Raw genomic sequence first — 25,826 nt, 5'->3', positions numbered from 1 at the left:
CAGTTACGACTATATTCTGTGAAAAGGAAAATCGAATTTAGGTGGACAGTTAACTCTCTCTGACACAGAGGTTTAGTGGGTGACTCAAAGTGTGGCTGGAACCTACGTGCTTAACCACTAGGCACTACTGATATATATCAAAACCGGGCTCACTTCATAAAATTAATGTCAAAGCTTTTTCTCTTTCTCTCTTTTTTCTGCTATAGAGACGTTATAGTAGCACTGCACATTCCCTTTCTAGAAATGTCAGTAAAATTCACCTATCAGACCATGTAGGTTTGGTGTTTTGTGGGGTGGTAGCCCTTTGACAATTTCATTCCTTCTATGATAACTGGCCTGTTTATATTTTCTGTATTTTGCAGAACTGATTTTGGAAATTTTCATTTTCTTAGAAAATTAAGCCTTTCATCCACATTTCCAAACTTATCTTCATAGAATTGAGACAGATTCGTCATAATTCTAAATTCCTTGCTGTATGTATTCTGCAATCTCATTTTTATGTATTTGTAATTTTTTTGATTCAGCTAGCTAATGGCTTTTTACTTTTTATTATCACTTTCAAAAAAATCCATTAGATTTAGTGCTATGTTCCACAATGTTCCTATACTTTATTTCATTAATACCTCCTTTCATTCTTTATTTATTTTAGTTTCTTTAGATTCATTAGTATTCTAATGTCTTGAGGTGGATGTTATTAATATAGTTATATTCATTCATTCTCATGTATTAGCATAAGTTTTTAAGATGACAAAACTCAATATCCTTCATGATTACAATACTCAACAAACCAGGAATAGAAGGAAACTACTTCAACATAATAAAAGCTGTATATTAAAAGCTCACAGCTAACACCATATTCGGTAGGGGGAACCACTGAAAGATTTTGCTCTGTGATCAGGAACAAAGCAAGGATGCCCATTCTCACCATACTTCTAGTGACTACAATACTGGAATTTCTAGCCAGAGCAATCAGACAAGAACAAGAAATAAAAGGCAAGAGAACTGGGAAAAAAAAGAGGCAAATTAAAATGATCTGTTTGCACATGACATGCTATTATTTGTAGAAAACTCTAAAGATTATATGCACACACACCCCCATACAAACCTGTTAGAATTAACAAACAAATTCAGCAAAGTTGATGATACAAAAATCATTTGCATTCCTAAACACTAACAATGACTGATTCAAAAAAGGAAATTAAGAAAAAAAATCCCATTTACTATAGCATCAAAAAGGATAAAATACTTAGGAATACACTTAACTAAGGAGGTAAAAGACTTTTACACTAAAAACTACAAAACACTGCTAACAGAAATCAAAGAAGAAACAAATAAATGGAAAGACATCCTATACTTAAGGACTGAAAAACAACATTGCTAAAATGTCCATACTACCCAAAAAGATCTATAATTCAATACAATCCCTATCAAAATCCCAAAGACAATTCTTGCATAAATAGAAAAAAAAATCCTAAAATTCACATGGAACCTCAAGGGACCCCCAAAAAACAAAAAATCTTGAAAAAGAAGAAAGTTGGAAGCCTCACACTCCCTGATTTCAAAACATACTATAAAGCAACAGTAATTAAGATAGTGTAGTACTGGCGTAAAGACAGAAATATAGGCCAAGGGAACACAACAGAGAGCTCAGAAATAAACCCTTGCATTTATGGCCAAATGATTCCCAACACGTCAGGACACCACAATAGGGAAAGGACTGTCTTCAACAAATGGTGTTAAGAATAACTGGATTCCACATGCAAAAGCATGAAGTTACCATGTGCCATATACAAAATTAACTCAAATTTGATTAAAGACACAAATGTAAGGCCTAAAACTATTAAACTCTTAGAAGAAAATACAGGGGAAAACCTTAAGAACATTGGATCGGGCAATGATTTCTTGGATATGACATCAAAAACACAAGCAACAAAATAAAAAATAGATAAATGAGACTCATTAAATTTTAAAACTTCATGTCAAAAGAAACAATATAGTGAAAAGACAACCTATGGAATGGGGAAAATATTTTTAAATCATATATTTGGTAAGGGGTTAATAACTAAAATACTTAAGGAAGTTCTAGAACTCAATGATAGAAGACATTGCTATTTAAAAATGGGCAAAGGACTTGAACAGACATTTCTCTAAAGAACATATACCAATTGCCAAGAAGCACATGAAAACATGTTCAACAGCATTAATCATCAGGGAAACACAATCAAATCCATAATGAGATATCACCTCACAGACATCAAGAGAACAGAAAATAAAAGTGGGCAAGGATGTGGAAAAGTTGGACCCTTATGCATTGTTGGTGGAAATTTAAAATAGTACAGCCATTATGGAAAACGCTAGAGACTACTCAAAAAATTAAAATAGAATTACCATATGACCGAACAATCCCACTTCAGTCTACATATGGAAAATAATTGAAAGCAGGATCTCAAAGTGATATTTTCATACCGCGTTCATAGCATTATTCAAAATAGCCAAGAGGTGAAAGAAGATGAATGGATAAAGAAAATTTGGTACATACACAGAGTGGAATATTATACAGCCTTAAAAAGGCTACACCATAGATGAATCTTGAGGACATTATGCTAAGTAAAAGGACTTTGGTCACAAAAGGACAAAATACCGCATGATTCCACCATATGAAGTATCTAAAGTAGTCAAAATCACAAGCAAAGTAGAAAGGTGGTTACCAATGGCTGGGAGAGGGGAGGTGGGATTAGGTGTTTAGTGGACATAGAATTTCAGTGCTTCGTGATAAGTTCTACAGATCTGTTGCACAACAATGTGCATATACTTAACACTACTAAACTGTACACTTCAAAATGGTTAATATGGTAAATTTAATGTTGTGTTTTATTATAATTAAAGCTATATATAAGTGGGAAAATATATAAGACTTGAGCAGCACGGTTAATAAGCTTCATAAAATGAGTGTTCCCTCATTTTTAATTATCTACAAAGAGTCTGTGTAAGTTGACTTGTTTGCACTTGGTATGTCTCACAGATACGCCCATAAAACAGAATGGGGCTAGATTTTAAAACACTACACCAGTTTACTTTGAGTTAAAAAATTCTTTGGGGTTTTAAATTTTTTAAAGTTATTTTGGTAATTTTAATTTATAACTTAGTTATTTCATATAAACTTTCAAATGTATTGACATAAAGTATTTTATAATATTCATGTTTTCAATATTTTCATTATTGATTTCTATAATTTTAACTTGTTAAATGCATAGGTCAATAATGCTAGTCTTTCTTCAACTTAAGCAATTTACGCTATACACTTTCCTCTAAATGTTGCTTTAGCTGCATTCCACAAGTTTCATACCGTGGTTTCATTAAATTTACTTTTAAATATATTCTAATTTTCACTTTCTTCTCTGACCAACAAGTTGTTTAGAAGAGTTTCTTTTTTTTTTAATAATCATAGTGTTTTTTTCAAACTTTTTATATTTTTAAATGATTTAATTGCATTGTGGCAGATAATGTGATCTGTAAAAATGACCCATCTTTTTATTTTCTTGAGGGTAGTTTTGAGGTTTAGCATATGGTTAATTTTATAAATGTCCCATATGACTTGAAAAGAATGAGAATTTTAAAATTGTTGGACACGAAGTTGCAGATCTATCCATTAGAACAAATGTGTTATTTGTGCTGTTCAAATGTTATATATCCTGTCTAATTTTTCTTTGTGCTTGATTTATCAGTTAGAAAGATGTGTAATAAAATTTTCCAACTATTAGGGTACACGTTGTGGTTCTGTGGTCTTTGTAATTTCGTCCATTTTGATTCATACACTTTGAAGTGATGTATAGACACAGTTTAGAATTTTATAATGAAGACATGACCAACTTTATCTCTAACACTAATTTTTACAATAAGGACCATCTAACACTGAAGAAAAAAGTTCTAGGTGGTAAGGTGTTCCTCCCATTCAAAAGTTTATTTTCTACTTAAATATATTATCAGAGAAGCTGCCTATTTCTTATGTTTGGAACTTATTTTCTTTTGTGGTCTAATATGTAGATACTTTTATGAACATTACATGGACTCTGAAAAACTACGTTCAGCCTAGAGAACTTGATATATATATCAATTATTAATTAGAGCATTTACATCTCCCATAGATTTATCTTTTGTCCATTTGAGCTGTCATGGGTTGGGAAGCATGGGTTAAAGCCTCCTTACACTAATGCATTTCTTAGTATTTCATATAATTCCCGAAGTTTTTTCTCAATGAATTTGAGTATACTATGCTACTTTGTGCATAGATATTCATACTGTCATTTTTTTATAAAAACATTTTGTTTATTTGAGAGAGAGCACGCATACACACACACACAAAGGGGGAGTGGGTAGAGGGAGAGGGAGAATTAGGCTCCCTGCTGAGCAGGACCCCGGGATCATGACCTGAGCTGAAGGCAGACACTTAACCGACGGAGACACCCAGGCGCCCATAAGGATTGCTTTCTTGAACATTACAACATGCCCTTCTGTTCCTTGTTTAGTCACAATGTGTTCATCTTTACCCAATGTTAAATTGTGACTTCTTTTTCTTTTATTATTAACCCACTATGACTTTCTCTATTCTTTTATTTTTAACACTGCTGAATAACATCATGTAAGTATGGCATATATTTAGGTTTCGGGGTTTTTTAAATACAATTTGTGTGATTTTAGACATTTATACTTGCTCATAGGAGAGATTTGGTTTTGTGTGGTTATTTTATGTTAGCATTCTGTTTTCATTGCCTTTTAAAATATTTCACTACATGATCTGTGATATCCATATTTTGTTTCATAAGTGTTCATTTTGGTAATTTAGAAAGTTCATATTTTAAAAATCTTACCTAAGTCTGGGTTCTTCAGAAAGCAGAGTCTGTAACAAAGGCTTATATATTATTTATTCTTTTCGGGGTGGCACATAATGTCAAACAAGAATGAAGGAGGGCATGTATTGCGATGAGCACTGGGTGTTTATACATGAACAATGAACCATGGAGCACTACATCAAAGACTAGTGAAGTACTGTAGGGTGACTAACATGATTTAAAAAATGAGAAACAAGAGAAACTAGGCAAGAAATGAAGAAAGGTTAATGAGAAAGTATCATGAAGTTAGTTGCTACTTGGTTTCAAATCAATCGATTGCTCAATCCGAAGAGATAGGATAAACGGGTACCATTCCTATTTCACGACTGAGGACACAAAGACTGACAGAAGATTATTAAGTTCCCCAAAGTCGTAACTAACAGGTGGCTGTGCCAAAACTTAAGCCTACTCTTCCTACTAACTTTGTTGTCTCTTCATTCTGATAGTGCTTCTCTCCTTCACATTTATGAAGTGCCTACTCTGTGTGGAGCTAGAAACACACATAAACATCTCTATGCCAACTGAGATCAAAGTTTAATTAGCACCATAGGCCACTGCTGTCATTAATTCTGATCTCTGCCATTTTCTTCTCCCTTTATTTCTTTTTACAACTGTTGTCTGTACATGTTCTCAGTGCTCTATGGACAATTCTTACCTTTTACCTATATCACCTGTGACCCTCTCCATCTATAAAGTGAAATGATCTATCACTTTACTTTGTAATTGGCAGTAATTAATGGGTTTCATAATTGTTCATTCACCTTAACATTCCTTCAGAATTGCTTGCTTTTTTTCTTTTCCAGTCTCAAGTATTTTCAAATGCTCCAAGATGGCAACACTGATTCTGGACAATCGATCTGCAGAATGCTCCTTCCTTTATGAATGAGCTTGATGTATAAAGACTGCAGGTTTTTGAAGATATGAAGTGAGAGAAAATTTTATTATTTCAGGAGACAAGTCCTTTTGATGCATTTATTTAAATACTAGATGAATTGCCTACCTTTATGATGTTCGAATACAGATGACTTCAATATTAGGGAAGTCTTAAATAAGGCGCCTCAATAAGCCAAAACAATGTTGAGAGAAAATAATACATAAAATAAGAAAAGAGGGGCGCCTGGGTGGCACAGCGGTTAAGCATCTGCCTTTGGCTCAGGGCGTGATCCCGGCGTTGTGGGATCGAGCCCCACATCAGGCTCCTCCCTATGAGCCTGCTTCTTCCTCTCCCACTCCCCCTGCTTGTGTTCCCTCTCTTGCCGGCTGTCTCTATCTCTGTCAAATAAATAAATAAAATCTTAAAAAAAAATAAGAAAGAGATCTATTATTTAAAAAAGATTTTTAAATACCTCAGCAATTACTGATCTCTAATTGTAATCTTACCTTTCCTGAGGTGAAGGTTGTGTCTCCCTCTATCATCAACAGCCTAACTAAGATATGGGCTTGTATGGATAGAATTGTGCCTACTCAAATATATGTTCAAGTCCTAATATCTTGTGCCTTTGGATGTGACCTTATTTGGAAATAGGATCTTTGTAAATGTAATCAGGTTAAGATGAGGTTGTACTGGATTATGTGGACACTAATGCACTGATTGATAAGCTTATAAGAGGGACACAGACACAAGCAAGGAAGACTGACGGCAGAAGCCATTTGATGACAAAACTGATACTGAGTGATGCAGCTGCAAGCAAGGAACAGCGAGGATTTCCGGGACCACCAGAAGCCAAGAAGAGGCCAGGGATTCTTCCCTAGAGCCTTCAGAGGGAACATGACCCATCTTGATTCTGCGCTTTTAGCCTCCAGAATTATAAGAGAAAAAATGTCTGCTGTCTTAAGCCACCCAGCGGCAATTTGTTACGGCAGCCCTAGGAAATAATACAGGGCTTTCATAATTAGTGACAATTAAACTACATGGTGCCTGTAATGACTTTTCCCCATCTTTCAGAATTAACCTGTGCCTCATTCCATATCAAATAATTTAAGTAAAAGGCATAATACAGTTGACTCCTGAACAACACAGGTTTGAAATGCATGGGTCCACTTACATGTAATTTTTTTTCAATACAGTACAGTATTGTAAATGTATTTGCTCTTGCGATTTTCCTAACATCTTCTCTAGTTTATTTTAAGAATACAGTATGTAATACATATAACATACAAAATACATGTTAATACACTTGTTGTGTTATCAGTAAGATTTCCGGTCAACGGTAGGCTATTAAGTTTTGGGACAAAGTTACACGTGGACTTTCAACTGTGTGGGGGCTCGGTGCCCGTAACCCCCATACTTTTCAAGCGTCAACTGGATTTGGTGCTACTAAGCCATATCTACTCAGGAATACCTGAACCTTTGAAAAATACAACTTAAGACATACTTTGCTCTTCTAGACTTGTAGGGGCTTTTCTTTATTTATATACCTTGCTCACAGACCTTATTTTAAATGGACAGCTATAATAGATTACTAAGAACAAAGCAACAAAAAGTAAGAGCCAGTGAATATCAGCACTAAACCTAATGAACTTTCTACCAATTGTGTACATAATTTGAGATGCCAATGAGTAAAAAGAACAGAAACTTAATTTATCCAAACTCAGTGAAGGCTTCTGAAATCTTACTTTAGCTGTGACAAAGAACAATCACTACTGTAAACATAACTGCTCTACATTTAGCAGGAGAAAATAAAAACATCTCTTTTTAGTCCCATCTTCCCTTGCCAATGTCCTCATACAAATGTTTAGATACGGATTTTTGCACTTTCTGAAATTCAAATTCTTAGTGCTGTTCAACACAATCACTGATGCAAATAATACAGATATTTGGCAACTCAGTCCTGTTATCATTAACCACTGAGAATCATACATGATTGTAGACAGATATATATATACAATTATATATACTTTTTCATACATGCTTAGATTATTTACAGAAACATAGTTATATTAGCTTGCATATTATATGCTAGTAGACAGATGCACATATAAAGTTAACTTTATTCACTTTAAGAACCAAGAAATATTTTTTTAATAGAAGTACACATAGAAAGAAAGGATAGCTAAGAGCTGTTTCCTTTTAAATTTAAGACAAAATTGATACTCAACGGCCTTTTAAAATAATCTAGCGTGAAAAATTACATTTTGTAATTGAAATAATTTACCACCATTATTGAAATTAAGAAAATACATTAAAGAGATTCTTTACTCTTTAGTGATTGCTTTAGAACCACGAAAAGGCATCACAGAGGAAGAACAGAGACAGGCTCCACAGTCCAAAAGAAATAAATTGTTGAGTTTATCAATCTAACACTTCTTCCTAAAATAAATGCACTCTTCTGAAGTAACTGAGTTGAATAAAAAAGCTGCAAATAGGTTGTAACCTCCCATACAGAACATTTTGGTAGACTTACAGGAGATTTATGAATATCTATCTCCACAACTAAGTAGACAATAAATCAGAAAGACACTTGATATAAACATAAAAAAATAAAACTGAAAGGTCAGAAGGCACATTCTAAAAAATATAATCCAGTAAATAAAAGAGAATGAAGGTTTACCAATAAAGTAAAATTCTCAAGAAACTGTTGAGACTTAGAAAACTATTTTAAAAATTAAACATTTAAATTTTATGTAAAAACAAAGAATACTTTCTTATAAGGGCTTTTTATCACTTAGCTCTAAAAAAAAGTTTTAAAAATTCACAACAGAAGAGGAAATAAAATTTTCTCCCAATTAGAATATTCTATGAAGCACCTCATTTTCTCCTAAGTTTTCCTTAAACAAAAAACAAACAAACAAACAAAAACCCAAAACAACAGATGACACTAGTGTGGTATAGAGCTCACTGTGGATTCATTGCTATTTTCTTTATCCTGTTTTTCTTCTAAATGTGGTGATTCTGGTTCATTTCTGCTATTTTCTTCCTCACTGGAATCACTGTCCAATCCGTCTTCAACCCTGGCAGATTTCTTGTCATGTGAAGAACTTTCACAGGCTTTGTCTGTGGGAACAGCTCCTTTCCGTTGGGGTAAGATAGTAAAAAATGCTTCTTGCCAGTCTCTGGTTTCCAGATATTCCAGAATAATCTCAAACACTGCAACAAAGACAAACTCCATACATTTCTTAGCCAGGTTCATCACAATGTTGCACTCTGTGTTTTAAAATACATTGCTTTCATATTAAGAGTGCTAGTATGTCCTAGTAACTACTTCGTTCCCATCACTTCTTTCTCCTATGCACTGTCAGAGCCAATCTGCCCCAACGCCCTCCAGGCCTGTTACCTCTTCTCTAGTTTTTGTTCAATTCAGTTCATGAGCACTCAAAGATTTAGCATTATCTTTTGTCAATTATAATCAATAGGCAGGGGACCTTTTTCATTTCCTTCCTATTCTTTATCCCTTTCACTTCTTTATATGCTAACATAAACAAGAAACAAACAAAACAAAAGGTTAACATTAATCTAAATTTCTTCTGTCTTTAAGTCACTCACTCTGGGGAGCATCTTGCCTGCTTTTTTTTTTTTCTTTACATTAGAGGTAAAGAATATAAATACTGTCTGCAAGGTACTCTCACTTTAATATATTGCTGAAGGGCTTAATCTGCATTACTTTATGGAAAAGTAATTTCCACTACCTATCAAAGGTCTTAGAAGAAGTTCATTCCTTGAACCAATAAGTTCATTTCTGTAATTCCCTAGAGTGTGCTGTAGAGAAAGTGTTTAGCACATAAAAAGAGCCAATGAATAGTTGTATACTAACAAAAATCTCTACTAAAAAAATCTTAGAAAGCAAAACTGCAGGCAAAAACTCAGGTCCAAGAATATCTACTACAATGTTATTTACAGTAGTAAAAAAGGAAAAAAAGATCAACAGCAGAACAGTTACATTATTGTATATTCAGATGATGGAATATTATGTAGCCATTAATAATGATTCAATGACAGAAAAATATAATTATAAATGGTGGGAAAACACCCAAATTTATAACATTTTATGCAACAGAGTAAAAATCCAATTATGTAACAAATAGTATTATATATGCATAGGAAAAAACTGAAAAGAAACACACCAATAAGTTAATTCCAAGTATCTCTGGGTAGTAAATTATAGCTTATTTTTCTTTATACTTTTCTATATTTCCAATTTTTTCTAAAATATGCACGTATTATTTCTATATTCAAACAGATTATAAATGATTACATTTTATAACTTTGTCTCCAGCAAGATGTATATTTTCTACTTGTCCAAAGGTAATATTATTCTTCACATTGTTCACTCAAGTATGTTTTCATAATCCCCTTATAGCTTACCATGATTAATTGCCAAAACTTTTCTACTATTCATCTTCACAAAATTTCCAAGGGGGAGCTGTGCATGACCAATTCCATGATCTGATGCTTGTTTATATGTGAGTCCCTAAAACAAAGATACTATAACTTGGACTAGAACATTAGATTATTTTAACTTAAAGTCTACAACAGAATAAGTACTTTTTAGAAACAACTTTAGTTCAGAGAACATTATTTGACGAAGTGTGTGTGTGTGTGTGTGTGTGTGTGTGTGTGTGTGTGTGTAATTGCTAATTTGGAAGCATACTTTCAACAATAAGTATCATCAGAATGTTTAGGGCATTTGCTTTAACAGCTTTACAAATGAGGAGACCAATGATATTACGTTTCCTACCCCATCACAAAGCTCTTCAGTGAAAGAACCACAAGAAAAACCCAGCTCATGCCTTTTGACTCAGGTAGCTCTTCACCATTCCACACTTTCTCTCAGTTTAAAATACTCAAACCGAACTCCTAGAGAAGAACCATCACTCTTCCCGTGAATGAAAGAAGATATAAAGATAAAACTACGTTTAAATTACATAACATTAAGAGGCACAAATGGCAAAGACAAAGTAAATGAAACCTAATTTGAAAAAAATTTTAAATTGCCTATAAATTTTATTTTCCCTATCAATTAAAAGATTGTTGAATATAATTTTCTCCTCAAAGTTAAAATCCTTAAAGCCTGTTCTAAACAGAACTGAAGTCGCCAAAAGACAAAGTACAGGAGAAAGAAAAGCTAAATTTCTTGACCAGTGGTTTGCAAATTTTAGGGACAAATAATAGACTGAGACCAGTTTTTTTGAAAACAAAATTAATGTAGTTCAGAAAAACATACAACATTAGAGAAAAAAATTTGACTCTAAACAAATAACAAAATAGAATTTTTCCACTAAGAAAAAACTTTAAAAAGCTAAAGATGATTCTGATAAAAACTCCCTGTAATGCTACAGAGCTGCACTGTCCCGTTAGGGCCACAATTGTGACTACTTGAATTTAAATTGATTAGTTTCTCAACCGTACTATGAAATTACATGCGCTCAACAGCCACATAGCTACCATAACGGATACGAGGATATAAACGACCCCAACATTACAGACAGTTCTACCTCAGAGCGACCTTATACCAGAATAATGGATTACTTCCTATTATTCTGCTGATAGCATTTCCTCAGACAATTGGTAAACACGTTTTTCCTTGAGTTGAATTTAGCATACTGCAAAGTAGCTGGCAAAATACAAAATGTTTTCTTTTAGAATGTACATTTCTGTAATTTTCCATTCAAGTGAGGGTAAGGAGGTGATGAGAAGAGACAAAAGTACAAAATTTAAGAGAAAAGAAAACACACCCCACGAAAATTACATATTTAAAAACTCATATAAATTTACCATTTGGTATTAATTTTGGTATACATTGGTATCGATTTTACCACCAGCAGCATCTACTATCAATACAACATATCCTGTAGGCATGTGGACTCTGGAACAATCTGCTGGCTTCAAATATCTGCTTTATCACCTACTACTATTGATCTTAGACCTAGTTGCTCTGTGCCTCCAGTTCCTCATCTGCAAAATGTAGATAATAACAGCACTGACCTCACTGTGTTGGGGAGGATTAAGCAAACTAGTAACATATGTGAAATGCTTTCTTAGCTAGAAAGGTGACTGGAATACAGCAGGCACTCAATAATGATCAGCTCTCGTTAGTATTATTGCTACTATCAAGAAAACTGGTATATCCATTTTAAGTATGAGCAAAAGCAAAAATAAACACTGAATAGTACCTTGTGATGGTTGTGATCTACCAGCCCTCCAATCACATAGGCCTTTGATTCATCTAATTCCTTCAGTACATTAGGTGAGTCTGATGTTAGGTAAATCAGGTCTTCTTTCTTTATGAATTCACTATAATGCTCTGGTTTGATGTGGATATCCTTTAGGACAGAAGGAGAAAGATGTTATTAATTAATAGGATTTTGTGGAAATTGGCTAAAAATGATTATTTTCTTTTCCTTAGATAAAGCCACCCTACAGCATACGAAAGGAAGTATGAAAGAATATTTTACAATGTATTATTGAGAACCTATTACTTCAATACTGATCACCTCACACCCCAATTATTCAAGTAGCATCCTACTGTTATTTCCCTGTCTCTAGCCCCTGATCCCTCCAATTTACTTCCACACACCAATGGCAGACTCACTTTCTAAAAACCCTACTTCCAATGTTTTGTCTTTACATGTAGGATAAAACTTAAGTCCCTTTACTTAGTAACTCTTTTTTGAATATGGCACTAACCTAGCTTTCTAACTTTAACTCTGTTCCAATAAAACAAACGCATTTTTTTTTGGCCACATATCTGCTCACATTCTTCTCCAACCAAAGAATGCCTTTTCCAATTACTTCCTCTCCATCTGCATGAATCATCACAAAAGGAAATGGCTTATAGATTTAATAAATTCCATGCATCTGTTTCTACAAAGATACACATTTGAAATCTTCCTCACCAAAATTATCAGGTCAGAGGTACAAGACTGAACAACAGTTGACAGTCAACATTTTGCAAACTACTTTGGTAGAATAAAGGACGATGCATCACCAGACTCAGATGGCACTTACCTAATACTTTTTAAAGATATAAAAAATGAAGGAGACTTCTCGCCTAAAATGTATAACCTACTAGGTAATAAATAGCCACTTTTCTGGAAAATGGTATTATTAATTTGATGCCTATGCTTAATAAGAGCCCTAAAGGGACCTGAGTGGGGACCAGCAAACTCGTGAGTCTCTGGAAAACTAGTGGTATAAATAATAAATTTAACAAGCCACAAAATAACTAAAAGTATGCCTATACTAACTAATTACATTATTTCTTAGGAAGATAGGCATGAATATAAAACTTGGTAAATATATTCTACTTTAAAACTTAGGAAAACTTTTGAAAATGTTTCACACCATAGGCTATTATTAAAATAAATGCAGGGGCACCTGGGTGGCTCAGTCGGTTAGGCGTCTGACTCCTGATGTGACTCAGGTCATGATCTCAAGGTCATGAGCTCAAACCCCACATCGGGCTCCATGCTGGGTGTGGAGCCTGCCTAGGATCCTCTCTCTCCCTTTCCTCCTCTCACTTCTCTAAAAAAATAAAAATTAAAAAAATTCAGTCATTATGGGATTAGTGAATGTGAGAGGGAAATTTTGTCACGTAAAAACTGGCTTTGAGAAAGAAAAAAAATTAGGACTAAGCCAGTACTTCTCTGAATAGGGCAAGTTCCTCAGGGGTTAGTACTAAAGCCAATCTATTAGTCATCTTTATAAATGAGAACAGTTTAGTCTAATAGAAAGAAAAAATGTGAGCCACATATGTAACTTGAAATCTTTCAGTAGATACATTTAAAAAAGTGAAAATTGGTGAAATTAATTTTAATACTTTGTACCCAACGCAATATACCCAATATGTTATCATTTCAACACATAATTTTCAATTTCAAGCAGGTATTTTACATTCTCTCTCTTTTTTTCTAACTGTCTTTGAAATTCAATGTATATTTCACATTTACAGCACATCTCCATTCAGACCAGTCACATTTCAAGAGTTCAATACCCACATGTGGATAGTGAACACCATATGGGACGGCACAGATTTAGAAGAACCGGAATGCAAATACATTTTCAAATTTTAACATGACTTCACCCTTATAAATAATGTATCATCAGTTTGCTAGGTAGAGATTGTACACATAGACCTTTAAAATTTTTCCTGTTTTAAAAAATTTTTTTAAAGTTGGTGGTAAAGAACAAATTGAGGGTTGCTGGAGGGGAGATGGGTGGGGGATTGGCTAGACAGGTGATGGGAATTAAGAAGGGCACTTGTTGTGATGAGCCCTGGGTATTATTATATGCAAGTGATGAATCACTAAATTCCACACCTGAAACCAATTTTACCATATATGCTGCCTAACAAGAATTTAAATAAAAAATTGAAATAAAAAAATAAAGTTGGTGGTAAAATAAGGGAGATTTAATGAGAGCAGATGTGAACAGGCATCGCAGTTTCTTTAGCTTCTCCCACTAGTAATATTAGACTTAGGTACAGTGATATACAGGGTTGAGAGAGTGCTGACTCCTATATTTATTGGCATTATATAGAATTTAGGTAAAAAATTTAAGCATAAAAATACTTGGAATTACATGAGAGTTCATTTATTTTAATTACCTTCCAGTTGACCCATCCTTTGTCATTTTCATCCATGTTCTTTTTCAACTGGCCTCCATGGCTTGTCAAGTAAAACTGACAGAGATGGCAGACACAGAAAGAGAGCAAATGACCATTAGAGTCCAATATTTTATTTCTCTTCTATTCACATCTGATCATCAATGAAACATAAAATACAGTCATTTTAGAAAAAAATAAATTTGAGACATGCTTTAAACATACAAGAATAAATGTGCGGTTGAAGTGACATGTTTGGCATAGCTCATAACCCACTACCTTGAATAGTCCGTCCACATTTTCCCCATTTTACAAGCAGCTACAAGCTGATTCTCTCTCAGTGATAGCTTTTCTACTTCCCTATTCCCACGTCAAGTTTTCATTCAATTTCTTTTGCCACCACTGTTTTTTTTTTTTTTTTTTTACCAGTTCAAAGTCTTCATAATTTTCCTTTGATTCTAAACCCTGACACCTATTGCAAGTCTCATCAAGGGTGAGAAGAATATAAAATGTAAAAATATAAAAATACTATCACTTGATAAAAAGAAAATAAATATCTAACCAGAAATCTTATTAAGAGTTTCTGGTTCTTATTCATTTAGTATTAAAATTTCATTTTATTGTAATATAGAATACATCTATCAGCAATATTCTAGCAAACCTCTTGAAAAGCCTGAGAAGGAGTAGAGAAGGCATTGCCATAGATTTACAAGCATGAGAGTAGCATGTATCAGATTTCATCATTTTGTGTGTTTTTCATTAAACATTTATGATTAAACATGTTCTTGATTTTTTATTACTTTCAAATTACATTGTGATACTCATAAAAATTCATGATTTGAAATGTTTCTTAAAATTAGCCCAAGGTACCTGAAATTGTATCTTCATTTTTAAAAAATGTGTTCCTAATTTTAAGCAGTATTCATAATTGTAATTTAAGATAGCTTAATTCTGAAAAGGCAATTGCGTAATTCAGGCTATTCACTCATTATATTCCATTTTAATAGTATTAGTAATAAACAAATAAAGTCTAAGTCATGTAGAAAAATTCTAAACTGGATTACTCAAAATGATTTTGTCAAACTGTAACTGTTCTCCTAAATAGAATAATAAACGATATCTCAGGTTAAAAAAAAAAAAAAAAGTTTCTGGTTCTTAACACCAGTGAGCCAGTGTTAATTTTTAGGTCACCTAGAATTCAAACACATTCAGTAAGAGAAAAGACCCTATCTACTCTTAACAGCAGCCAATTAGTCTCAGGAAGTACCTTTCGAAATGGTCAGACTCAAAATCCTTTAGGTAGAAGTAACCTAACCAACAGGTACGATGGCACCCATCAAGCTGGGGGCAGTTCCCTCGCTTCGTGTGAGGGAAGGAATTAAGAGCTGGGAAACTAGAATGAAAATATGTATATATCCCTTAGTGAAGATGTTAACTACACAGGAATGTGGTCAGTGTGCACAAAACACGATGACTGTGCAGCATGTGACTAAGACTGACATGGGAAATGTTGAAAATATTTTTGTAGCAAATTAAAATGTTTTTCAAATAGGCATTTTGTTCTCTAAGGAAAAGCATCTGTAAGATTCTTGTATAGGTAATTGGGATTACCTATGCCTTTTTCCAAGGAAGTTATAAAAGGAACCTGGAATCTGTTTTAAATTCCCCAAACATACCTGCACAGGATGTAGTGCTCGTCGATTCTCTGCATAACATCGCTGAATCTGCTTATGAAGCTTCTTAATGTCCTATAAAGAGTGTAATTTTTAAAGCAGCATTTTGAAAATCATCTATAGCCATTCCATAATCTTGGTAGAATAGAATAAGCAGAAGAGAGGGACTAGACAAGTACATTTTTTTCCTCTGGAAATACAGGTCCTTTCTGACATTTTCCATTCAACTTCTGTACATACATAATAATTACTACAAGTAAAGTCAATACCCTGACCAATAATTTCAATTTTGTATCCACTTAAAATGTTAATTCATGAAAACATTTACTCTTCTTAAGAGACAACAAAAGAAGAAAAACTCTCTTAGAGCCATACTACTGCTATTTTCATAACTTACTAACGGTTTGCAAAGTAAGTAAAGTATGTTTTCTTCGCTAACATTGTTCAGACAGCCAGTTTTCTCAAATTACTAAATAAGAAATAATTCTATTAAACCAATCGCATTTCTTACTTTCTTCTTTTGATTAGAACAAATAACAAAAACACTCCTGGATCTTCATGATTAATATAGAGTTACTGAGTCTTGTAATCTAATTACAGTGTCTGTCTCTCTCTTCTATGCATATAAATAAGAGCAATTTATTAGCTGGTTTAACTTATGGGGCATGATCTTGAAAAACTTTAAGATGCATTTTAGTATATGAATTTATATCAAAGTGATATTACCTATTAAAGCAAGAATTATTCAACCTACTTTATTTTGGTTTTTATTTTTTAAAGATTTTATTCATTTGAGAGAGAGAGAGAGCACAGCTGGGGGACCACCAGAGGTAGAGGGAGAAGCAGACTCCCTGCTGAGCAGGGACCCCAATGCGGAACTCGATCCCAGGACCCTGGGATCATGACCTGAGTTGAAGGCAGATGCTTAACTGAGTGGCTACCCAGGTGCCCCGCAACCTACTTTATCTCAGGATTTTTCTGACAATGATTCATGATACCTTTAATACCATCAAGCTGTCAAAACTGCAGTCAATGATAAGGCGGAGTGTGCTGTGAATAACATCTCTTCGAATACGTTTTCTGTCGTTTCCATCTGAGTTTGATTCCAGTTGACACTGTCGTTCTAATTGTTTTCTCTTGCGTTTTTCCTTCCGCTTTTGTCTAAAATTAGGTATTGAAACTTTTTGTTATTTATATATTTAGATATTTACAAGACTCTTCTAAACAGACAAAAAAAAATAAGTTTTTTAAATTAGCAGGCTGAGCCACATGAAACTACCACTTCTGTGGATCAAATGTCAGCAATTTTATATAGTCCATCTAAAAGCTTCAGATAGAAAGAAAATGATTTTGCAAAAAACAATAGAATACTTTCTACACAAACCCTTACTACTACTAATTTCATTTGTTATTGGTATTACAGTAAGACTATAAAATACTGAAATTTTGGACTTAAGGATAAATTTTTACTTTTATCATTCTTCTCCTACATGATTTTCACACAACATTAATATAGAATAAAGCAAAGTAAAAGTGTTTTTTAAAAAAACCTCATGCTTTTTCTATAATCTACATCAACTATAGTTTATTTTCCCTCAATGAATGTTGGCATTATATAATAACAGCTTCAGCTTAACTGCTCTCACCAAAACCTACAATGGTTTTTCTAGCAAAATCAATGGTAGGCCCAAATTTGATCTTTCTGAGGTGGTTATTTTTGTTCTATATCTAGGACATGGATGCTAACTATATCCCTTATCTAAGTCAGTTATTTCAGAAACTGTGCTGCTACTCACAATAGGTTCTGGGTGAGAAAAAGTGTAGCGTAAATCCACCAGGACGGAAACAAATACAGTTTTAACAGCCAACTGACAATGCTGGCTAACAACATAAGTAGCTCCAATTTTAATGATCACAATTCCTTTTGATGTGTCAAAGGGCTGTGCAAAGTTCAACCCTCCTGAATAGGGTAGCATATGTATGCATACTTGCGGAGCTCTCGTTGTTCCTCCCATTGTTTCTGTTTAATGAGCTTCTTCGTTTGTCGTTTAGATAATGGTTCAAACCCTTCACCTAATCTTGGCTTCTGGCTCTTCTCTTGATCTTCACTTAAGCTTTGCTTTCTTTCAACATTAGAAGACTCAATAAATGCTGGCAACATTTCAGAGGACATTATCTGATGCCTCTGAAAAAATTGAAAAGCAACTTTTGACATGAACAGTTAAGTTACAAACATATACAAAAAGTAAAAAAAAAAAAGATGTGATTAGAATTAAATCCTATCAATAATGAATAAAAATATAAATTTAGACAATTAAATATCATTTACTGGCAAAGACCATTTGATGAAATGGGTGTTTGCATATACTAAAAGCAGTAATGGCACAATTTTCCAGAAGGTTACACAGATCTGTGTTTCAAGAGCTTTAAAATGTCATGATGCCCTTTGACCCAGTAACTTATTTCCTTAGAATAATTCCCTGTAAATGGATGAGAAAAATATGCAGAATTAAGGCAAAAGGGTATATGTACTGCAGTATAATTTTTAACAATGAAAAATTAGAAACTACTTGAATGTCAGCAAAAGGTGGCTGTAAATAAATTACAGTTCATCCATAACACGGGCTGGGAATACTAAGCATCCAGTGAAAATCATGTTTCCCAAAATTAGTTAGTGATAGGAAATGGTTATGCTAAGTAGAAAAAAATAAAAAAAACCAACATATACATCATGTCCAACTTTGTTTTAAAAAGAATATGTACACATAAATATGTTTAATTTTTATCCATTTTTTTGGATTTTCTATACTTTATATAATGAAAGTGTATTGCTTTATAAAAGAAAAAATATTTTTTAAAAAGTGATGGGAAGCACCTTTTTTTTAGTTGTCATTAATGCTACAAGGGGAATGTTACTTCATTATCTGGGTGTATACTCAGAAATCATTTTCGACAAACAATATGCTATAGATTTATATATTTTGGACAGTGAAGAAAACAAATTTGGTTGCCTCTCAGGATATTTCATTGTAAATATGTAATTATAAATACCCATGTTAGTCATGGCTAAACAACAAATATGTAGGCTGATCTTATAATCAGTCATGGGATGTGTAGGACCATCTCAAACATATTTAATTGGATTAACCACCCATGTCTTTATTGTCTAGAACTGAACTTACCTTCAGATTAGGAAAGGGCTAAAAATACTAAGATTTCTTTTCTCTTTAATAGATTACCTACACCATAACTTAAAAATTTCTTTATCCCTAGCAAAGACTAAGCATGACTTGCAAATGTTCTATTGGCATTAAAAAAATTTCTATGATTCTTCCTTCTTAAAGAGATGGCTAACAAGTCTGTGTAGAGAAGCTAACATCTAAGAGAAAAATCCCAAAAATTCAGGTAATGGAAAGGACAAAATCTTGTAGAAGATAATTTTTAAGCAGTTTTATTATATGGTTCTTGTTTTCTTTAAAAGTGTAATGTTGTAATAGGACACATAGGGATAACTAAGAAAACACAAAGCTTACCAAACTTTGACTGAAAGATCAATTTTAAGATATGTGTTTTGGGGGCTACAGCAAAAACAGTGGCATTTTGCTAAGTCACAAATTACTCAAGGGGAAAGAACCATCTAGAAATCCAAGTAAGAGTTCACAAGTTTTCCTTATACCACTAACCAAATAGTACCCTTAGTTTGGGGGCTATATCTCCTAGAAATGACAACTCAAATTTGATTTTACACTGGAAACCGGCTATAGGCATGCATGATGTCTGCTTTGACTAATGTTGTATCGCCACATTACATTACTAACAGTGCCTGGCACTTAGTAGATGCTTATTATTTATTTGTGGAATAAACAAACGAGTGAATATATTACAAAGGATTTTAAAAAGTAATAAAAGTTGTTATAATAAACATTTATTAATTCTTATTGTGCTAAATAATGTATTATCTAAATTAATCCTTAAAACAACCCTATGAGGTAGACAGCATCATGCCTACTTTCCAAAGAAGGCACCATGAAATAACTTGCCCCAAATTACAAAAGTACTAATTAATTCCTAAGAAACAAGGCACCTAGAACAAATCTAGGACAAAGTCCTCAAAATACTTGCTGAATGAATAGACAAATGAAGTGATGGAGGTAAGATTCAAACCCTGATCCAACTCTACTCTCTCCCAGAAATCCAAAATCTTATTTAGAAAATGAGGGTTTCCAAAGAATGTAAAAGAGTTGTGTGGCTTCATCCCTGCTGTTGGAGAGCTCTGAGAACACTGCGTCACTGAACGAGGAGAAAAAATAGCTCCAGTTCAATTCTTATGCCACTGAGTACAAAAATGGGACAGATTTCCTAGAGATGGTTGCCAAAAGTTCATGTTTTGAGGCATCCTGTCTCTCAATCTTGAAATACATGACAACAGTAGTTAAAATCAAGGGGAAACAAAAAAGGTATAACCTCTCTCAAAACCAAAAATAAAAACTAACATAGATATTGTTCCTGCTGGGTCTGCTATGTAAAGGCTATGTAAAGGAAATGTAAATAAATGTAAAGTCTATGTAAAGGAAAGGGAGCTTTCCTAGCTTTGAAGAGGATGGGAGAAAGAATAGCATTTTTTAATTATTATTTTTTTAAAGATTTATTTACTTATCTTAGGGAAAGAGAGAGAGCACATGCACTTGGGGGGGGGTTGAGGGAGAGGGACGGAGGGAGAAGGAGAGAAGCAGGCTCCCTGCTGAGTATAGAGCCCTATGCAGGACTTAATCTCACACCCCTCAGATCATGACCTGACCCCAAAATCAAGTGTCAGACGCTTAACCCACTGAGTCCCCAGGCGCCCCTAGCTGAGAGTTTAAGATGAACTCTTAAACTAGTGTTGGGGGTGGGGCTCCTTTTTCCATGAAAAAAAAAAGCCTGAAAACAGGTGAAATTTAGACTGATGGTTTATACCATGCTGGTTACCTGGGGAAACCTGAAGGAATTGACACAGCTTCTCAGCTACAACCAGGGCCAAACCATGAGATGACATATGAACTTAGAACACTACAGGTTTTGAATTCTGAATCACCTATGCAAGCTGTGCTGTGGAATGAAGCACTAAACAGGGCCAGGGGTAGGAGCGACCACAAAATCGGCAGCAGATAGATGGTTTGGAGAGAGGAAGTGATAATTCCATGAGAGGACTAAGCAAAGTTATAAAAAGAAATGATAGGGAAAACCCAACAAAATCAATAATCAGGAGATTAATTCACTCTTCACAAATTGAAAATAATAGGACAATGTGAAAAAAACTTTAAAATAAGTTTGGTTGGGAGGCGCCTGGTGGCTCAGTCATTAAGCGTCTGCCTTCGGCTCAGGTCGATCCAGGGGTCCTGGGATCAAGCCCTGCATAGGGCTCCCTGCTCAGCGGGAAGCCTGCTTCTCCCTCTCCCACTCCCCCTACTTGTGTTCCCTCTCTCGCTGTTATCTCTCTCTGTCAAATAAACAAAATCTTAAAAAAAAAAAAAGTTTGGTTGTAATCTTTCAGAGATCATAGCAATAGAACCATAAAAAACAAAACAGGAAATCGGGACACAAAGGGAGGCATTAAAAAAGCAAAAGAAGAATCTATGAAAAAGAACCTATTTGGAAACCAGGAAATTAAGATATAAAAATTTCAAGAGATGAGATGAACTCCAGATTACCTGGGGTCCAAGAGGTAATGAATGAATGAGAAGACATCCTGACAATCTCAGAATTCAAAGAAACAGAATGACAAAATATGTCAGAACAACTGAAAGACTTAAATAACAGAATGAGAGAAATACAAGCAAAAAGTAATTGGAAATAAGTGAATAACCTTGAGTTCATTCATTAAAGAGTGTTTTTAAAAAGCTGGAAAATAAATAAGCATTCAACTTAAGAAACAGGAGATGGGGAAACTCAGTAAGCCTGAAAAAATTAGAAGGAAGAAAATTTTAAAATATATACTGTGATCCCCAAAATCACTTTTGTTTTACTTCCTTTATATACACAGTACATTAAATAAAAGCAATGCATGTATGCAAAACAGTACATGGTAGAGAAAACAAGCTAAACCTCACTAAGCTAAATGTGCAAACTTAAAAGCACAATTAAAATTCACAGGAAACAAATTGCTCTCTTCATAAAACTATGACTAATATTCCAAAACAGAACGTTTCTGTTCATCACTTTATTCTTTTAAAAAAAAACTGCAAGTGTTGACTGGCTCTATAATGTGAAATTAAAAAAAAAAGGAATATAGAGCAATGTTTTGTAGCTCGTGTACACCAGGGGGAGCTTTTGCCTTTCTTACCTGAGAAGTGTAAATTAAATTTAACTTAGCCTATCATTGCATACTAATGTTTTTAAACAGCCTATCAAATAGAAGGAAAGGTCATGAGCTGGTCGACATTTTCATTATTTTTAAAGCTATTCCCAATTAAGAAAATGCACTAAAGCGAGTGAATTTTTTTTAAGCTTTGATAAGCTAGATACATTGAGACACAAAATAAAAAAAATGATGCTAGCTTGCGATCCAATGTATTGATGCTTACATCACACTCCGCATATAAAGATATGTATCAACTCTCACTTCCTATACCATATGATAAGCATTTCACCATGTACTAGCTTGTTCGGATGACCCGAAGCAAAATGTGGCATTTTTTACTCGGTATACCTGTTTTTTAAAGTTTTTGCCACAGTTTATAAGCTCCATATCAGAAGTTTTGTGTTCCTCCCTCACATGCAGTGACCCAGTATATTTTCATTTATTCAACCATGTTCAACAAATATTTAAGAACAATATTTTGTAGCAATTATAGAAATATGTGTGAAATGTAGTTTACTTTAATATAGAATTTTTACAAGGTTGGTTCATTTATAGTCACAGAAATAGGTTAATAAAACCAAGAACTGGATAAAGGTGACTAAGAACATCTGGTCTGAGAGGCAAAGAAGTAAAAAAAAAAAAAAAAAAAAAAAAAGGCATTTCAACCTTCCAGCAGGGCACACACACATACATCCATCAGCGAGCAGCCAAAATAAAAATAAAGCCCAAATTTCATGGATTTTGATTGGGCTAAATAAACAGTCTTCATAATTTATGACAGAGCCTCCCTTCCTAAAAGATCCAAACGAATGTTGGAATAACTGCAAATGGAATTAAATGACCTGACAGTGACAGGCAAAGAGAGAAAACCCTTTTTAAAACGCGCCGGCCAGATCTGCAGTACCGAAAGCACGTGATTCAGTTGTCAGACCCCTTGGCAGAATTGGGCTGGGATAGGGGGAGGCGAAGGAATTAAAAAACAACCAAAACAAAAAGTGAGAAAGTCATCTGTTGCTATCCTCTTTATATCTCTAGAAAAATTCCCCAATTTTAACACTTACAATATTTCACTGAAATCAAGTAACGCCTCAGTGTTCTTTAAAACCATCCTCGGCTCACCACCGTGGGGCTAACAGCACCTGCAGCAACTTTCCCCTGCGCTCTCGACATTTCAGAGCGCTCAGCTACGTCAGCCCCTCGTTGGAGAAACGAGGTCAGGCCGATTTAAAGACGTAAAGCGACTGCTCACGGTCTCTGGCCACCAAGTGGCAGAGCCACCTTTGTTTTCCAGCCCTTCAGAGTCCAGATTTCCCTCTCCCTTCATTATTTGGAAACTCACACTCTTCATACACTAGGGACCGGATCCCGACCCCCAAACAAAAGTCGACCATAGGCGCCCCCACAGCGGGTGGGCAGAGCCTCGCCCCACACCCCCCTCTAGGCCACCCGTCTGAGGACGCACTCGAGGAGGGATTAAACTGCAGCCTGCGAATCAGGGAGCTGCTTGGCGCCGGAGACGCTCTCTATCTGACATCACTTCCTTCGGGAACTGGGTCGCGGCGCCACTTCCACAGCCTCACTCCCCTCTCCCCCGGAAGCCGTGTTGCTAGTCGAGGATGGCACTCGCAAGAGCCCCTTTTGTGCCCAAAGAAGACCAGAGAGTAGGCAAGCGCCAGCGGCAGTGCCAGGAGACTTACCGAGCTGAGGAGCTGTCAGGGAACTGAGAGCACCAACACTGAGCCTTCTCGTAATGGTCTTGATACAGCTCACGAATCTTGCTTAGGAAACTTCAACTCCCAGAGGCAGGGACGGCAGCTAGGCGTAGGAGGCTACGGCGCGTACGCCTCTGCGTCATCGCACTGCGCCACGTTCGGACCTGCAGTGAAAGAAAGGGGAGGGAGTTCATGTTGGGCGGAGTCTGGAGTTAGGGTTTTTGGAGGGGGAGGTAGTTACAGTGATGTCCGTTTTTCCACCTCGAAGCAAGTGTATACTTGCAGGCATGTATTCATTTATATATTCCTATGGGGATGGAGGAGGGGTGTAAGGCATACCTACTTTTATAAATTTTAAATGCGAAACAGTGATGGAGGGCTCTTTAATTCTCTACAGGAGATGAAAGGAAAGCATAGCTACACCTAAGCTATAATGTATACGGAGGAAGGTTGTCAGTATCACATGATTTCACACAACTCAAATGGAAAATCAAATTTAAAGAGTGAGTCAAATGCCCAGTTAGATGCATTTAAATCTAGAATGTTTCAATTTTTTTCTTCATTATAGTCATTAGTCTTACTCTCCATTCATTCCTTGAACTATTTTTCCTATGCTGTTTTGCAAAACATCATGTGACATTTCATTGTTTATAATACGTGACCTTATATGATCTTTTTCTATATATAGACCAAGTCAACTGAGGGAGAACTGAAACATAATCTAGTAGACTGTCGTTTTTAGCTTTTGTTTTAACCTACTTCTAATTGGTGATTATTGCAGAATTTGAAGATAAGAATGAGATATGAATGGATGAATAGAAGACTGCCGTATTGGTACGGAAAGAATTGTGAAGTAAATTATTCTTGATATTTGAAAACATATTTGAACATGTTTGAAGACTTTAATGAATAGAAAATTAAATTTAGAATTTGAGTTCTCTAGTCACAAAACTGAAGTCATTCTTGCTTTAAACCCTCAAATTTTACTTGAAAAACTGTGTCAGCTCTAAGAGTGTGAGTCACTCCCTGTTTCTTCCTCATCTTAAATCTAAAAGATCTCTTAACTGAACATTAACAACAAAGTCTGGATCCATTTCTGATGTTAGTAGGGCATCTTTTTTCAGCTGCCTCTATATCAGGGCAAAGAGTAGCTGAGTGAGGATTAGTAATTGGATATGTAGCCCTTCACATGTAGGTCATTAAACTCAGGCTGGCATAGTGATGTGCCGAATTTTTCAACAGCTGTTCAATGCCTCTCAGGATTCTGTTTACGAGTAATAATATATTTTTTCAGTGTTAATATTTGGCATCCCTATATATTTAAAGCAGAATTTTTAAAGTTATCTTAAAAATCCTCATACTGTCCTGGTGGAGTCAATAAGTTTTCTTTTGCTATAGCCATTTTAACTTTACAGTCATGTGGTGCAAAAATTTAAGTGATTCTACTATCAATACAAAGCAAGCACCAAAAAAGTGCCAGCAAAAAATGGGGGGGAGGATTTAATCAGAAATTGAAGCGTAATATAGAAAGTACAGGAAAGTAAATTCATGATATGAAATAATCTTTTCATTCATTCGTTGATTTATAAAATTCATGTATTTGTTTATGTGACACATTTATTGAATTCATATTTTTGTCTTAGTACTGTTCATATAAAGATAACTAAATCATA

General features: G+C 34.7%; 1 protein-coding gene across 3 annotated transcripts; it reads right to left on the bottom strand.

Annotated features, from left to right (window-relative positions):
- Positions 1-584: 584 nt before the first annotated feature.
- TRMT10A (tRNA methyltransferase 10A) lies at positions 585-24,274 on the bottom strand. 3 transcript variants are annotated; one of them, XM_045792376.2, is made up of 8 exons: positions 24,139-24,274; positions 18,090-18,286; positions 17,100-17,262; positions 16,105-16,176; positions 14,432-14,506; positions 12,000-12,149; positions 10,192-10,297; positions 585-8,976 (listed from the first exon to the last, which is right to left on the bottom strand). In XM_045792376.2, exons 2-8 carry the CDS (start codon positions 18,272-18,274, stop codon positions 8,708-8,710), a joined length of 1,020 nt encoding a protein of 339 aa, XP_045648332.2. In that variant the 5' UTR covers positions 18,275-18,286; positions 24,139-24,274; the 3' UTR covers positions 585-8,707. The 3 variants fall into 3 exon arrangements, with proteins under 3 accessions (XP_045648332.2, XP_045648322.2, XP_045648341.2); XM_045792366.2 differs by lacking the exon at positions 24,139-24,274 and adding an exon at positions 23,503-23,875; XM_045792385.2 differs by lacking the exons at positions 10,192-10,297; positions 24,139-24,274 and adding an exon at positions 23,503-23,877.
- Positions 24,275-25,826: the final 1,552 nt, after the last annotated feature.

This window comes from Ursus americanus, chromosome 8 (assembly GCF_024610735.1).
Source record: "Ursus americanus isolate L20-20 chromosome 8, mUrsAme1.1.p, whole genome shotgun sequence".
Classification (NCBI taxonomy): domain Eukaryota; kingdom Metazoa; phylum Chordata; class Mammalia; order Carnivora; family Ursidae; genus Ursus; species Ursus americanus.
This window is presented reverse-complemented; position numbering and strand designations above follow the sequence as displayed.

Bases quoted from the DNA above. Each gene is read 5' to 3' on its own strand.
- TRMT10A (XM_045792376.2), bottom strand. From the start codon at position 18,274: ATGTCCTCTGAAATGTTGCCAGCATTTATTGAGTCTTCTAATGTTGAA. The intron at 16,177-17,099 runs GTATCATGAATC...CACTCTTTATAG, and splicing joins ACAGCTTGATGGTATTAAAG to GACATTAAGAAGCTTCATAA. The intron at 10,298-11,999 runs GTACTATTCAGT...TCTTTGTTTTAG, and splicing joins TAGATCACAACCATCACAAG to GGACTCACATATAAACAAGC.